This window comes from Physella acuta, unplaced genomic scaffold (genome assembly GCF_028476545.2).
Source record: "Physella acuta isolate Inbredline_101_S28 unplaced genomic scaffold, ASM2847654v3 ptg000565l, whole genome shotgun sequence".
NCBI classification, from domain to species: domain Eukaryota; kingdom Metazoa; phylum Mollusca; class Gastropoda; family Physidae; genus Physella; species Physella acuta.
This window is the reverse complement of record NW_026732084.1, coordinates 337,266-353,427: the sequence shown is the minus strand read 5'-3', so window position 1 is coordinate 353,427 and position 16,162 is coordinate 337,266. Positions and strand designations below refer to the sequence as shown.

The 16,162-nt window shown below is 35.9% G+C and overlaps 1 protein-coding gene across 1 annotated transcript in view; it reads right to left on the bottom strand.

Moving 5' to 3' along the window:
* The window catches only part of LOC131946596 (BRCA1-A complex subunit Abraxas 1), a 40,675-nt gene extending 27,478 nt beyond the window's left edge, over positions 1 to 13,197 (bottom strand). The window contains exon 1 of the mRNA XM_059307477.1: positions 12,954 to 13,197. Within this exon, the coding sequence (XP_059163460.1) occupies positions 12,954 to 13,025 (72 nt within the window). The 5' untranslated portion in view covers positions 13,026 to 13,197. The remainder of the gene's footprint in view (positions 1 to 12,953) is intronic.
* Between the last annotated feature and the right edge of the window lie 2,965 nt (positions 13,198 to 16,162).

Below are 16,162 nucleotides of genomic sequence, written 5' to 3'. Positions count from 1 at the left end.
AGCAACCCACCATGTAAAAACAAAAACGCTACAGAAACGGCAACAGATCTAAATCAAACCATCATGGGAGAGCAACCGAGGACCGAGGCAGCTTTGCCTGATATGACGAGTCTAGATGAAAGCCGCAAGGAAGTCTCTACTCCGAAACAGTCCTTAGTAACCCCCAAAATTATTACACGAATAGGAGCTTGGAATGTGCGTACCATGTACGAAACTAGCAAAACAGCTCAAGTGGTCAAGGAAATGTCAAGATACAGGATCAACATCCTGGGTATCAGCGAAATGAGATGGACAGACTCAGGCCTGACTACACTCGGATCAGGAGAAACTATAATCTATTCTGGGAGATCTGATAACCAACACCAGGAAAGAGTTGGTATTATCATGGATAAAATATCAAGGAAAAGCCTAATAGGGTGGGAACCAATCAATTCTCGCATGCTTAGAGCCAGATTCTACTCAAGACATGTAAAGATTACCGTAATACAGTGCTACGCCCCGACAGAACAAGCAAAGGATGAAGACAAAGACATGTTCTACCACACTCTACAAGATCAAATCGACAGGACTCCACAACATGACATTCTTGTGGTCATGGGAGACATGAATGCAAAAATAGGGGCCAGTAATGAAGGATACGAGATCTGCATGGGTAAGGAGGGGCTGGGAGAGGCAAATAACAACGGCCAAAGATTTAGAGAGATTTGCCTAGAAAATGGTCTGGTTATAGGTGGCAGCTTATTTCAGCGCAAAGAAATGCACAAATCCACATGGATATCCCCAGATAAGCGAACCAGTAATCAAATCGATCATATTGCTATAAATAAAAAGTGGAGAAGATCCATGAGGGATGTAAAGGCAATAAGAGGAGCTGACGTGGGTAGCGACCATAATCTAGTCTTGTGCAAACTACAACTCAAGCTTAAGAGAGTCGACAGGAAAGTAAACCACCAGCTATTTGACTCAGCTAAACTAAAAGATCCCACCATTAAGGCAAACTTCGCAATTGAACTAAAAAATAGATTTAGTCTACTCGAGAACCTACCAGAAGAGGACACCAATACTCAATGCGAGAAGATCCTGGATGTATACACGAAAACAAGCCAATGCATACTAGGACACAGGAACAAACAAAGGAAGGAATGGATCTCAAACGATACTTGGAATCTCATTGAAAAGAGAAGAGAAGCCAAAATCAAAACACTATCTGGAACCATGGAAAGCAGGGTACGGAACGATGTAGAATATAGAAGACTGCAAAAAGAGGTAAAAAGGAATGCTAGGAAGGATAAAAGGAACTATGTAGACACAATGGCCACAGAAGCACAGGCTGCAGCTGATAAGGGAGATAGCAGAACAGTCTACAAGATTATCAGGACTCTAACAGGAGGAATAGCAAATAGATCATCTACTATCAAGGACAAAAACGGGAAAGTTCTTACAACGGAGAAACATCAATTGAAAAGATGGGCTGAATACTTCGAAGAGACCCTAAACAGACCAGACCCAGAAGAAACTGCTGACTTCACTGACATGAACAAACATTTTGAAATGTATAGAGGACCCATCCTAGAACAAGAAATAATAGAAGCTATCCAAAAAAACAAAAAGCAATAAGGCTCCAGGAGAGGACAGAATCACTGCGGAGATGCTAAAGGCAGACCCAAAAATAGGTGCAGAAACTCTATCAGGGATCTTCAACAAAGTATGGAATGAAGAAAAAGTCCCAGATTCTTGGAAACGGGGAATCATTATCAAATTACCCAAAAAGGGCGACCTTAATGTTTGTGAGAACTGGAGAGGCATTAATCTTCTGTCAGTACCAGGAAAAGTCTTCTGCAGAGTCCTATTACAAAGAATGAGGAAAGGAATTGATGGGATCCTTCGTGAAGAACAAGCTGGCTTCAGGGCCAACAGGTCATGTAACGACCAAATATTTGTCTTGCGCACTATAGTGGAACAGTCCCTGGAGTGGAATTCGTCTCTCTACATCAACTACATAGATTTCGAGAAAGCATTTGATAGCTCCACCATCCATCATTATGGAAGATACTAGAGCTATATGGCTTTCCATGGAAAAGTCATAAACATACTTAAGGACATGTACTATGATAACCAATGCTGTGTGCGACACGAAAATCAGCAAAGTGAATGGTTCAAGGTAAAAACAGGAGTCAGACAGGGCTGTGTCATCTCACCTGTCATCTTTTTGGTGGTAATAGACTGGATTATGAGAAGAGCCACTGAGGATAAGCCAAGAGGAATTGTTTGGGAACTTACCAACCACCTAGAGGACTGTGACTTTGCTGATGACTTGGCTTTACTTTCACATGCCCAAAAAAACATCCAAGCGAAAACCACAAGAATAGAGCAAATTGCCAAAAGCGTTGGGCTAAAGATAAACTCCGGAAAAACCAAGCTAATGAAAATAAAAACCAAAAGTGCTCTCAAGACCTTTGCGAATGGAGCAGAGCTAGAAGAGGTCGAAGACTTTAAGTACCTCGGCAGCTATATATCAGCAAATGGCAGCATGGAGAAAGAAATTGCCACCAGAATAGCAATGGCAGCACAAGCTTTCAACAGACTTGCTAAGATCTGGAAATCATCCTCACTGCAGCAGAGAACTAAAATAAGGATCTATAAGTCTAATGTACGTTCTGTACTCCTCTATGCTGCAGAGTCATGGAAACTAAACAAGAAAGTAGACAGCCGACTCAGAGGCTTTGAAAGAAGATCCCTCCAACGCATCCTCAGGATAAAGTGGGACGACAAAGTCCCGAACAAGGAAATATGGCGAAGGACAGGATTAAACGACATTGTCTCAGAAGTTAGAACGAGGAGATGGAGATGGCTGGGCCATGTCCTACGCATGAGCAAAAAAAGACTCCCAAACATGGCGCTGAAGTGGAACCCACCCGGAAAGAGAAGTAGAGGAAGACCACTGGGAACATGGAGGAGGGAGATGGAAGAAGAAGTACAGGCTACTGGCAAAACCTGGCATGAACTAAAGTGGCTCGCCCAGGACAGGGTGGAATGGCGGAGATTTGTTGTTGCCCTATACTCCACAGGGAGTGATGAGGATTAAGTAAGTAAGTAAGTTGTGACGCGGTTGACCGTTCATTGCCATCTGCTAGATTTCTTCCAATTCAAATACATGGTGGGCAAAATAGGCGGGCTTAGTTAGCTGTTGTCTCGATCAAATTATTTTTTGTATGACTTATTTATATCCTGCATGATTTTTGAAAAATCAATGAAATTATTTTAGTAGGACGCAATATATAATTTTCTATAGTTTACAATATTTTAAGGTAAGTTTACAACAATATTAAATAAATCAATTCACATTTTGCTTACTTTAATTATGTTCTGTTATATATTTTAGCAATTAGACAAACAAAATGTACAAATGGCAAGCTTGCAAAAAACACTAATTGTCCATTGTTAAAATTAGATCAGTATTATTGAATAATATGCAAAAATAACAATTATTAGTATTTATTTCTGAAATATCCATTTAACATTCTTAAAAAACGGAATCACTGGATGATAATTTTTAGCAGCCATCATTACCATGACGACTTGGCATATTTTATTCTGTGGCTAAGAATGAAAAATATGCAAATCATGACAAGTCTTAGCTACAGAATAAAATATTGTCAAAATCTTATTCCTCAAAAATATTGACCATGAAGCTTCCAATGACAAAGTTTTCTAGCTATTAATATCAACAAAATCACCAAAAATGTCTGGTAAAAAAGATTATGAACGGCACAGATCAAGTATGCCCCATATCCTGTAAAAATCTGTTTTACACAAAAAAGAAATCTTGATCTAATTAATTTTGATATTTTCATCAAAATGCATTTTTTTCTATAGAAAATACTATGTTTTCATTTATACACACCCCTTCCCCAAAAGAGATGCCTGAAATATACAGCGATCTCGAATTACCTGGAGAAGATTAATCCAATCAGCAATCAGACTAAACTTTTAAATTAGATCTAGATCTACTTTTAAATTTATTTGTGGCAGGAAACATATTAGTTACGCAAAATGCATATTTTATCTTCGCCGTTCATTAACTTTTAACCAGACATCATTGGGGATTTTGCTTATACTAATAAATTGAGCCATGTTTTTAAAAGCTTCGTTAGCAACGATAGTTTTTAATGATATTTTGTGCTGCGGCGAAGGATGCGAAGTATGCAAACCTAGAGGGAATGGATCTACATGGAAAGTATGTGTACTGCACTAATAAGGTAAGAAACAATATTTTGTAAAAATAACTATCACTTTTTATGGATTTTTCATTAGAAATTATTGCTGTAAATTACGAAAGTAAAAAAATAAATATTTTAGTGCTTATTTTACTTTTATTTGAACAAAATAAATTCCCATATTAACAACAACACATCGGCATCGTTGAAAACAGGGATTTCAGTTAATTTTTTATGGATATAAAATTGTATTTTTTTACTCCAAAACATGTATTTAAATAACAGTTTAGTTAAATCTATTTAATTCTGTAAAATATAAGTATTTTTTTGCCGTACACTTTGTTTTTTATTTTAATGATTTTCTGTCGGGGAAAATCGTTATTTGCACTATGCATGCATATGTAATGAAACTAGACTTCTCAATAAACAAGAGAACCTTGAGTACACTGCGAATAACAAAGTTTTTTAATTTGAATTGACTTTTGACTTTAAGCCATTTGTTTTAAATCGAAATTAATGTAATTATTTCTAAGTACAAATATTCTGTCTGATATCGGATTCTAACCTTCGCCCACTGAACCAGACTTCGCACAACATTTGCGCAAGTCTGTTTCTTCGCAATAGTGTAAAGGGCTAATTCTAAAAAATAATCAAGTCCTTACTAATCTAATGTTTATTCCTAGATAAAATTAGGCACAATTGTTGAAACGCATGAGAAATAATGAATTAATATTTCTTTAAAGCTATAGCCAAAAGAAAGTAGAACTTTATAACTCTGTAAACTATGAATCGAGTGACGGCTGTTGTGGAAACGGGAGCCATTTAACTTTTTTTTAGGGTGACCTACTTTTATTATATATGTTTAAAATTCACAGATTTCATAAGCAGCTGAGTAGCTGGCAAGTTTTGAGAGGAATTCGAGTACACTGAAGAATTTTTTTTTAACTGAGTGTATTTTTTAAAAAGTAAAATCAAAATATACTTACATGTTATTTGTGAATTTCAATTTCATTATAGATCTAGATCTAATCACTAGCTTCATGTTTTAGAAGTTATTTTGCTTCTAGATCTAGAGTATTTTTAAAATTACGTAGATCTAGATTCTATCTAGGTCTAGATCTATTTATTTGATAACTGTGTCAAGTGTGTCAGTAAAATGATGTCACTTCTCCCAGATTCTTAGGTTTTTAATTATGTTTGTCATTTGATCTATTATAAGCAGCATTAAAACAACTGCATCTATCATCAACATTGTTTTATGGGCCAGTTTTAATTAGACATTCTGTTCATTGCAAGTTTTAGTGAAATCGTATCAAGGCGTAACACCCAGTTCACCTACAATAGACAGTCGTAACTTTTAATTAATGTTTAAAAAGTACTAAATAATTATAATTAGCCATGTAAATGCTGCAACTACAATAAAAATTGGCTTATAGACATATTTTAATAATAATGTTTTATATATATTTAATATTTAACTCTGTTATATTTTTCATCCCATGTGGGTTTTTTTTCAAGAATAATTATAGAAATAAGCTATAAAATGGTATATTTTGTAAACTTTGACATAATTACAAATAAGTTTATGCTTTTGTGCCATTTCTGTGAAATTATGTAGTTAAAATTGTGAATTTCGTTGTTTAGACCTCACTACATTGAGATGTAAAAAAAGTTTTCAGTTGAGTGAGTGTGGTTAATCTACATTTTGAACGTGATGTAAATGTCTAGTGTCTATTAATTTTTATATATATAATATATACATAATATATACATATATATATATATATACATATATAATATGTCAATATTTGTTACTTTGAAAATTGACGAAAATAACCCTAAAAGTAGACAATTGAGGATTGGATATGTTTCCTGTCTTATACTAACTAATTTAAGATCTAGACCTTGCTGAGCTTGAGTTGAGAGCCGACTCGCAGCGTATCATACGCCGCTATTTAGTTGTTTTATTTTCTACTTTCAGTAATTTATAATTTATGAATTCGACAGTACCAATGCTGCCACTGAAAATATTTGCTTTAAAACACTAACCGCCCCCCCCCCCACCCCTTCCCCTAACCCCGACCCTATCCTACCCTAATGCTAATCCTATCCCTAACCCTACCCTTAGCCCCAATTTCTGACGATAAAACTAGTCAAGATTACATTACTAACAACCTACCACAACTAATTTTAGAAGTCTATTATTGAACATTGGTATCTTGAATCATCCCTTTGGGAGGTCAAATTTATCATAATTTTTTTTTAAAATCAAGTAGTGGTTGTTGCCTTAAGTAAGCATGCCCTTAAATTAAGGCTTAGGCCTAATTATTAATTAAGCCACAAGCTAAGCTAGTAAAAGTAGAAAAACCAATAGTGCTGCTAATTAACACGTTTTTCTTTTTTTCTACATGCCTGGGCCTGAACATCAATAGAGAGAAAAGTAAAGTTCTCAAAGTCAATCCATCAAGCAGCACCCCTATAACATTGGCAGGAGAAGCCCTAGAAGAAGTGGATAGATTCACCTACCTTGGAAGTATTGTTAATAAGCAGGGTGGGACAGAAGCAGACATAAAAATAAGGATGGGCAAGGCAAAAGCAGTCTTCAACCAACTAAAAAAAGTTTGGGGTTCTGGAGATTTAACCCTTGGAATAAAATTCCCGATCTTCAATGTTCTATGGCAACGGACAAATCAACTGACAGCTGAAGTAGAGATCCTCCAGAGAAAATGGAAATGGATTGGTCACACACTTAGGAAGTCTGTATCCAGCATAACAAGACAGGTCCTCACCATGGAATTCACAGGGCAGGAGGAGAAGAGGCAGACCATAAAAGACCTGGAGATATGACCTGGAAGTAGACACCATCACCAAGAAGATTGGATACACCTGGGGACAGTTGGAGAGACTAGCCCAGGACAGAGACACCTGGAAAGCTAGAAATATAATAATTGGGGTAATCTATCATTTAAAATTGGCCGAAGCTAGTAATGTGAAAGAAAGGTGACTCAATATGGCTTCGCAATTTATGACGTGTCGGTCTAATAGAGAACCTCTATAATGATATGTTCAATCAAAATAACGATAAATAAGCATTAGTATTTAACAGTATACGTATACCTTGCTCTTGTCAGCGGACTATGTCCCAGGAAAACCTAACCTAACCTAAACTAAGCTAGAAATATAATAATTGGGGTAATCTATCATTTTAGGTAAAATTGGCCGAAGCTAGTAATGTGAAAGAAAGGTGACTCAATATGGCTTCGCAATTTATGACGTGTCGGTCTAATAGAGAACCTCTATAATGATATGTTCAATCAAAATAACGATAAATAAGCATTAGTATTTAACAGTATACGTATACCTTGCTCAAAACGAATCATCATAAATGTTGCAAGAATGCTAGTTTAAGACGTTTGGCAAAACGGCCTCAACACATATGCCCGTCGAAAAAGCTTGCCACCAAATGACTGCCGACGAATATGCCGCGCCTAATGCGGGGCGTTAGGAATACGGCCATTAGCATGGTGCCGCGTTAGAGCACCAGTAAGCTATTGCGCTTTGTAAGATGACGTAAATAATTTAATTCAATTTTGCAAAACTGCGCGAAAATTTAGTAATGTTCCATCTTTTGAGGAATTTTTTTTCTTGGACTTAAATTGAAATATCATGTTGACTGTCTGGCTCTTAATTTTTGAATATCACTTTTAATGTATTAAGATTCAGAACTATAATTTACTTTAACATAAGTGTCATTTTATCGTTTATTGGGATTTTTATAAAGTGCAGAGCAGCTTAAAAATCGGACGGCCATCCTGTTTACACCAAGCTTCTTTTGGAGCTTAATATTGGTAGTCTAGTTCTATATGGTGGGAGCTTAATACATTTTTAAAGTGCCAAAAGTCTCAAGACAGCAAGCTTGCAGAAATAACCATGTATGTTTAAATGGACGAGGGATAGATGTGTGAGGGGCTATTTAATTGAACACCAACATAAGTAATCAAATTAAACGTCGCGTAAGTGTCAAAACGGCAGTGCTTGTTTTTTCTCTATAAAATTAGCCTAACGGTCGGCGGTACTGTTACATGACGTCATGCGCGAGCGTTAACTCGATGACGGTGTGCTAAGTGGGGGATGAAAAGGTGGGGGTTCAAGAAATGCGACTCAGCATGCTTTTTACATTTCTTGACCCTTCTTAATAGTTCTGTCGTCCCCACTGAGAAAATGGATCACAAATGAATGACTTGTCACACTTCTACAGCTGGTCTTTCTCCCACAACCTGCCGTTTTCAGAAAAAAAAACCTGACCCGTCTCAAAACCACATCGCTGAGTTCTACTCAGCCTCTCCCCACCACAAATCACAATTTCTATCTGAAACAATATGTTCATGTTTGTTCTGTAATAATGCACGCTGTCATTACTAACTTAAGAGCGACGTCATTTATGGGCGATCTAATATTGATTTGATTACTCATTACTGCAAATAAAGTGTTTAAAAGTTCGACCTCCCAACAATATGTGGTCTTGGATGCACACTATTAAGTCTGAAAAGGTCTATTAGTCATTCATGTCAACTATATTGAAAAAAAAAAGAAAAATTACTATACAGGCATATATTAAAACAATACAAAACAACCATATTAAACCACAAAATCAACACAACAGACATGTGAATAGACAAAGTTTCAATAGAAACTACTCTATTATTTGTTTTTGAAACATGGTAGCTGCTTGTATTTACTCATTGTTGTCTCGAACAGGGTAGTTTAAAGTTTATTCCAGGATATTTTTGACTGGTTTGGTCATGGATTGTGATTTTCTATTCAATTATCTGTTATATTATGTAAAATATGTCATAAATAAAAAGTTACGTTGGAATTTACGAGGCTAAACTAAGGTTTTACCTCTTATAACTTATAGATCTAGACTACCAAAGATTTATTTTGTTATTGTGTTAAGTGTAGTGTTAATCATTAAAAATTAGAAACTACATTAGTAAAATTATTCTAGATTAATCTAGATCTCTAGATTCTATCTAGATCTAATATAGATCTAGTAATAATTAGTAATATTGTCTAATAGGCCTAGATCTATATAATAAAATATTGTTTAATAAAATTTCTAAAGATAGTCATAGTAGAGATAGATCTAGGGTAATCTATCGTTTTAGCGTAATCAATTCGGCCGTCACTAGTAATGTAGGGATAAGGTAACTAATAAATATGGCTTAAATATGAATAAATGTTTGCATATTCTACTTAAATACTAAAGATAATTGAATATTAAACCACATTTAAGGGTTAAATCAATAAAAATGTCATGAAATTAAGGTTTAACAGCGATGTTCCAGATACTAAATTTGCTATTAAAAACAGCGGCCATCTTAAGAAAATATTATTTTGAGTCATTTCCCTTTAATTTCTATTTGTATGGAACTGTATTGATGTTTGCTATTAAATACGTTAATCTTGTGTTTAAATACAAAGCATGCGTTTTTTTTTAAATTCTGCCCTTTAAACAATTTAATTGACTGACAATAAACATCTGTTCTAGAATTATTATTATGAGATGCAATTTTTATACATTAAGATACTCCCTTTTTTTAATAGAGCTACCACTACATATCTAATGTTTATTTAAATATTAGTTTGAGTTAATTCTTATTGTTTGTGTAATTGTTTGTTTGCTATTTTCATTTAATATGTTCATGCTTTTTCCTTTAATTAGTGATTTAATCATAAATGACGTCCCTTTTTTTGACCTCTCTTACCTTAACCCCCCCCCCCCCCCCCCACCCCCCATTTTCGCCGTCACGAAATAGTCGTAATGTCGAAAATAACCTTTTTGCCCTGTCTATTAAAAAGTCAAGCCATAATTCTAATGAAAAAGATATTTTCAGCATTTTTGTATTAGGCGAAATACTTAACGTCTCACGTTTCTTACCCCTCCCACTTCCCGCGTAAAACGTCGTCTCAAAACCAGTTACTCCACCCCTTAAGTGTGCGATGTCATTTATGGTAGATGTCAAGTCCTATATACATTTTGAATAACCTTTGTTGTCAAAATGTTGATACCAAATACCCAAAATGAGTTATATTATTTATATGGGATTGTCCATAAACGATGCTATGCTAATGTGACGTCAACTTACGCAGGGTGGTCGGGGGGGGGGGGGGGGGGGGGGGGGAATCTTCTATAAAGCTGTGCTCAATGAAAATGAGGAACATAAAGCGTTCATTTTCATGCATACAGTTGTTCATAACGAATGATGATAACTATTGCATGCCTGTTGTCCTAAGCGGTGTTAAACAACCTCAGCACATCATCCCCGACAAAAAGGCCTGCCACTAAATGCCTACCGACGAAAATAGGCCGCACTATATTGACTCCAAATGAAATAACTTCTGACAACAAGGCTCAAACCAAGTAGCTCCTGGCAACAATATTCGACAAGAGTCCATGACAATTATTGACTAGCAGGTAAAATGGGACAAATCGAAAATTGAAAGTTTGTCGCCTCTGGGGGGGGGGGGGGGTGACACCAATAAGTGCCTCACCGGGTGACACTCGACCTCGCTACGCCACTGAGCTAATGTAAAGCCACAGCCCAGTATAGGCTTGAATTTAACATAAAATAGTGTGGACAGCCTCTAAGACTGTGCATTAGGAGTACGGCCGTCGGCAAAACGCCAGAGTCCGACGATATCTGAACATCAATTTTGTCTTTTATGAAGTGCGGAGCACCTTTAGCTTAAGACCTGAGCTTGGCCCCTGTTGACACCACCACTAGCGCCGCTTATGTCCACATATTAATCACACGTTTTGCGTGGAGCTTAATGGACAGACGTTTATAGGTGGGACCGGGAGCCTAAATGCAGTTACCGAAGCCGTTGTGTCAAGGGCATTTTAGAGCCGAACGTCTCAGGGCAGCATGTTGCAGAAATTAAAAGCACGTGAATTAGTATAGTAGAGGGAGAACATCATGTCACTGTAATAAATTAAACACCAATATAATTCACCGAACTAAAGTCATTTAGATCTATTCGTCAGGCTAAATGTCGCTAAAGTCTCATCGCCATATTCATTTAGTGCCTGTTTCGATTTTTTAAAATTACGCGGTATCTCTTTCTTAAACATTAGCCTAAAGACAAATGACGTCACGCGCGCCGCAAACTTTGTGACGTTGTGCTTAGTGGGGGATGAAACGGCGTGGTTGAGAAAAAAAATGACGTATTTCTTTTTTTTTTTAACAGACGAATAAGTAATAGATTCTAATTTTCCTACGAACTGTAGGTTGATCTAGTTTTTTTTTTTCTAGAGGGAGATATCACTATATTGTGATGGGGGGTTTATATATAATTCTCAATATATTCTGATCTACTACTATTCATACGGCAACTATTATACTCGAGAGGAGGACGGGAATCACTCTTATGTTCCGCAGACACTAATTAACAATGTCAACAACTTCGTTTATGAAATAACATGAACTTTATTAACACACACTTATAGGTCATTTGCACAATATCAAAAACAAAATACGTCCGTCTTCTACTATATCTAACCCCCAACTAACTTCACTGCTGCGTCTTACGTCATCGGTACATTGTCGCACCATGCTCACGTCACACTCACGCCACACATTTTATTAAACACGCGCATAATACTCTCGCACCAAATCGTCTACCGTCAAGTTCGTACCGTCCTTAGTAACCTGTACTCGTCTAGTCTAATTCTATATATCTACGCTATGACATATATAGTGGGTGTTTTTTTTTTGTTGTAATAATGGATGGTGGGGAGGGGTAAACATTGACTACTGAAGAAATCAAAAACTGATGACAGCAGAAGACTAAGAAAAAAAACCATGTGGTATTCAAATGTACTAATAAAAATTTGAACATATTTTTAAAAACACAATAATCTTAATTTAGAAAAAATGTAGGCCTAAGACTAATGTCTATAGACAAAATAAACAACTAGGCTTAATTAAATGGGTCGCCCATAAATGACGTCATACTTTTCCCGACGATTGCCCTCTCACCCAATAGTTGCTAAAAACAAGATGATGATTTAATATCATATCGCAGTTCTACTATACCCGAACCCTTAATCACAATTTCTAACGAAAACGAATATATTCTTCAGGGATGTATATTAAACAACAAAATCAACACAATATACATACGAATAGACATTTTCATCAAGGGAAACTACTCTAAATTTTATTTGGAAAGATGGCCGCTGTTTTTTTCTACTAATATTTATCTCGAACACCTAGTTTAAAGTTAGTTTCATGTTATTTAAATTGTTTTGGTCACTGATTGTTATTTTAAATCAATTATCTGTGATATTTTATAAAATTTGACTTAAATAAACTTATTTAAACAAATATATTCATCAGTTACCTCTCCCGCACATTACTATCTCAGCCGAATTGATTACGCTAAAACGATAGATTACCTAGATCTAGATTCTAGATAAAAATAGATCTAGATCTAGATTCTAGATCTAGATTTAGATCTGTCTACTCTAGATTTCTTGATCTAGTCAAGTCTATCTAGAATCTATTACTTATTAAGTATATTAAGTAGTTACTACTACTAGTAGTTACTATTAGTAATAATAACTAAACTATCTAATCTAGATTCTACTATCTCTAACAACTAGACTATCACAAATCTGTAAATCATCTAGAATCTAGATCTAGATCTAGATCTAGATCTAGCTAGACCTACCTGTGCGCCGCCACTATTCAAATGATTGAATATTAGTGAAGACAATGTTGAGTTATCTACAACTGAAAACATGACTAGATCTAGAATCTAGATCAAGGTTTCCTAATTTTTATTACTTCAGTGATAACTATAGATCTAGTTCTAGATTTCTAGATCTAGATCTAGCCGCTAGATCTAGATCTGGGATCTAACTTCTAAGACTGGATTCTAGACCTCTACTCTATATTGAATTGTACTATTATACCGCGTTTACACTTACGACATGTAGATCTAGAATGTATGTAGTATGTACTAATGTAGACTGAATCTAGATTAGATCTAGATTCTAGAATCTACATGTTCTGCGAACAAAATATTTCCAGATAAAAATTACTTTTGGTGGGTTTTGTGTTCAAGTAATGTATAGTGTATAATAGATCTCTAGATCCTAGAATTAATACTTAAACGTTCACATTTATTTACAGAACATTTTTTAAAAACAAACATGACCTTTGACCTGGAGCGACTGCTAATACTATATAGCAGGGGTCTCCAAACTACGGTCCGCGGGCCGCATCCGGCCCACGGAGATCCTTTGTTCACGGCAAAAAAATGTTTGTTAGAAGTGGTTGAGGTACTTTGCTCAGAAAATTCAAAACAATTTGAAACTCTAGCTTTGGGTATAAATACCTTTGCCCTCCATGTTGCAAACATTGATGAAAACATTGTGACTCAAATAGAGTCGCTGGACAGCTGTTCCATGTTTCTGGAACAACTACAGGGCAACAACTTGACGCACTTTCAGCAGTGCAAAGTCTTCATGGCCGAAGCAACAGCTGAGTTCCCCACATCATTTGCATGCAAGATCATCAAAGACCCCCAGCTGCAGTTTCAGCAACGGTTTTCTGACTATGACAGTCACCCCAAAGGATGCATGGAAGAAACTCTACTCTGGCCCGCGAACTGATTTTTGATAGTTAAAGCGGCCCTTCGGGCTGAAAAGTTTGGAGACCCCTGCTATCTTCTATATATATAATTCTCTTCTGGGAGCCGCGAGAAAACAAGCTGTAAACGCGCTCCCTACCACCCCCACCCCTATATGGTCTTAGTGAGCTGTGTTCACTCTAAATGTTTACAAGCAGAGCCGGGTTTAGTGACGGCTATTAGGGGCAGATAATTTAGTTTTAAACGATTTTAAACGTAGGGGGGGGGGGGGGAAGGGGGGGGGGGTTATGGTCCTTAACTAGCTATTTATAGTGTTTTAAAGAAATATTTTCAGTGGCAGCGTTGGTACTGTCGAATTCACAAATTATGAATTACTGAAAAGTAGAAAAAACAACAACTAAATAGCGGCGTATGTTATGCCGCCGGCCGGCTCATATAGTATATAGATCTAGGCATGGATAATTAAAAGAAAGAGTAAAAAAACACAACTCAGTGGTCACGCAGCTTTATTATTTAAAGGAAAATGGTGTAGCAATGGTGCCTACAATGCAACAATAAATTATCTAAAAATTAGAGAACATGCAACATTTAGGACATTTTATTGGAGTGTCAGCAACTGGGCTAGAAATGTATAATGAATGTTAAAATTAAGCAACTATAACTGCACGGGTCTAAACTAAGACAGTGGTTCCGAACTTTTTCAAGTTGCGACCCCCTTTTTATAAAAAAAAAAGTAAGTGATCCGCGACCACCATAGAATTAAGAAAAGTCGATATTAGTGGATTTTCTAGTAGACTTTGGATATGAATTATTCTTGATAACTGTTTAAATACGATGAGTAAAGTTGCATGCTATTACTAGCCTCAATATCCGCGGTTGAGTTTTCGTTAACGCAAACTCATGACATTATCAACCTTATTTATTTCTTTGTTTTGTTTTTAATAGGAGAAGTATTGAAAATCTCACAAGGATATGTAGACACAAAAAGGATCTAAAACTCGAAAGGCAATCAATTTAACGATTGGGTATAAATGCTGCATACTACATAAAAATTGTGTGAACAGTTTTTCATCTGACGCAGAATCATTTCGCAAATCCAAGAATTCATCGGGACTGCATGGCAACTTCAAGGGAAGCAGAGAATAGGTAACACGTCAATGTAGATTCTTCTTCTTTCAGCTCAGGGAAAATAATGCCGCAGATCGTTTTCAGGAGATTCAAGATGCCCAGAATACTCTTTCTAATTTTATTTATCTCACAATCAGATTCATCTACCACACTGCAGAGTTTCTCAAACATGGCAATATTTCCATGATTTATTTTTCTTCGCCGATTTTGAAGCTTTGATAAAAATGCCCCGAGATTATCACGAAAAGAGATAATATAAGTTCATTTTCCATGAAGCTTCAGGTTAAGCTTACGTTGATGTTCGAATATCTGCTAGGTATGCTACTCTCTCCAACCACTCTTTATCGTTAAAGTATATCAAAAGGTCTTGTTTCTCTTGCTCTTCAAGAACAACTTGATTTCATCTTTCAATGGACACGAGCGAGAAAACTCTCAAAGGTATTTGAGAGGTGTATAAATTAGTTTAAAAATCATGCACAGCGTAGTTACAATTAATATGGTTATAAAATCCTGTCTATCTGGTTTTTTTCGGACTTTACTAAAGATTGGATGTATTTGATGTTTATAATATTTTCGGTAACTAAATAAAAATTAAAAAAAAAGCAAAAACAATTTGGTTTTCACGTGTAATGGCGACATAAACAATGGCATCCTGCTATTGGATAGGCCGTCATTGATTTTATTGTACACATTGTAAGCTAAAAATAGAAAACTAGGTCACGGGGTTTTTAATTTGCATTGTTATTTAAAAACTTGATCTGCAAAGTTTTGTAAACAAATAGTTATCGATCACTAAGTTACTGTACAGCCAATCAATATTTGTCTTACGAAAGTGAAACATCCGGTTTTAACTTAGGCTTGATGAAAATAATTAGAAATGTAGCCTTAAACTCAACAAATTATTTTCAAGTTCTCTGGATTTGCAACTTTTATAGCATTTATTCTAAAAATATAAAATTTCTAAATTAATTTTAGGCTTAAGTTTTTTTTTTTTATTTTTTTTTTACGGTCTAAATCTTAAAAAGCACGTTTTTATTCCATGTCAACAACATTGGGGACGGAATCTCGTCAACTCGCTCGCCTCCATTCAAAATACACGATTCGCTACATTTCCTTTTGACAGCCAGCGTACTTTAGTGTATAAAAGCAGAACATTG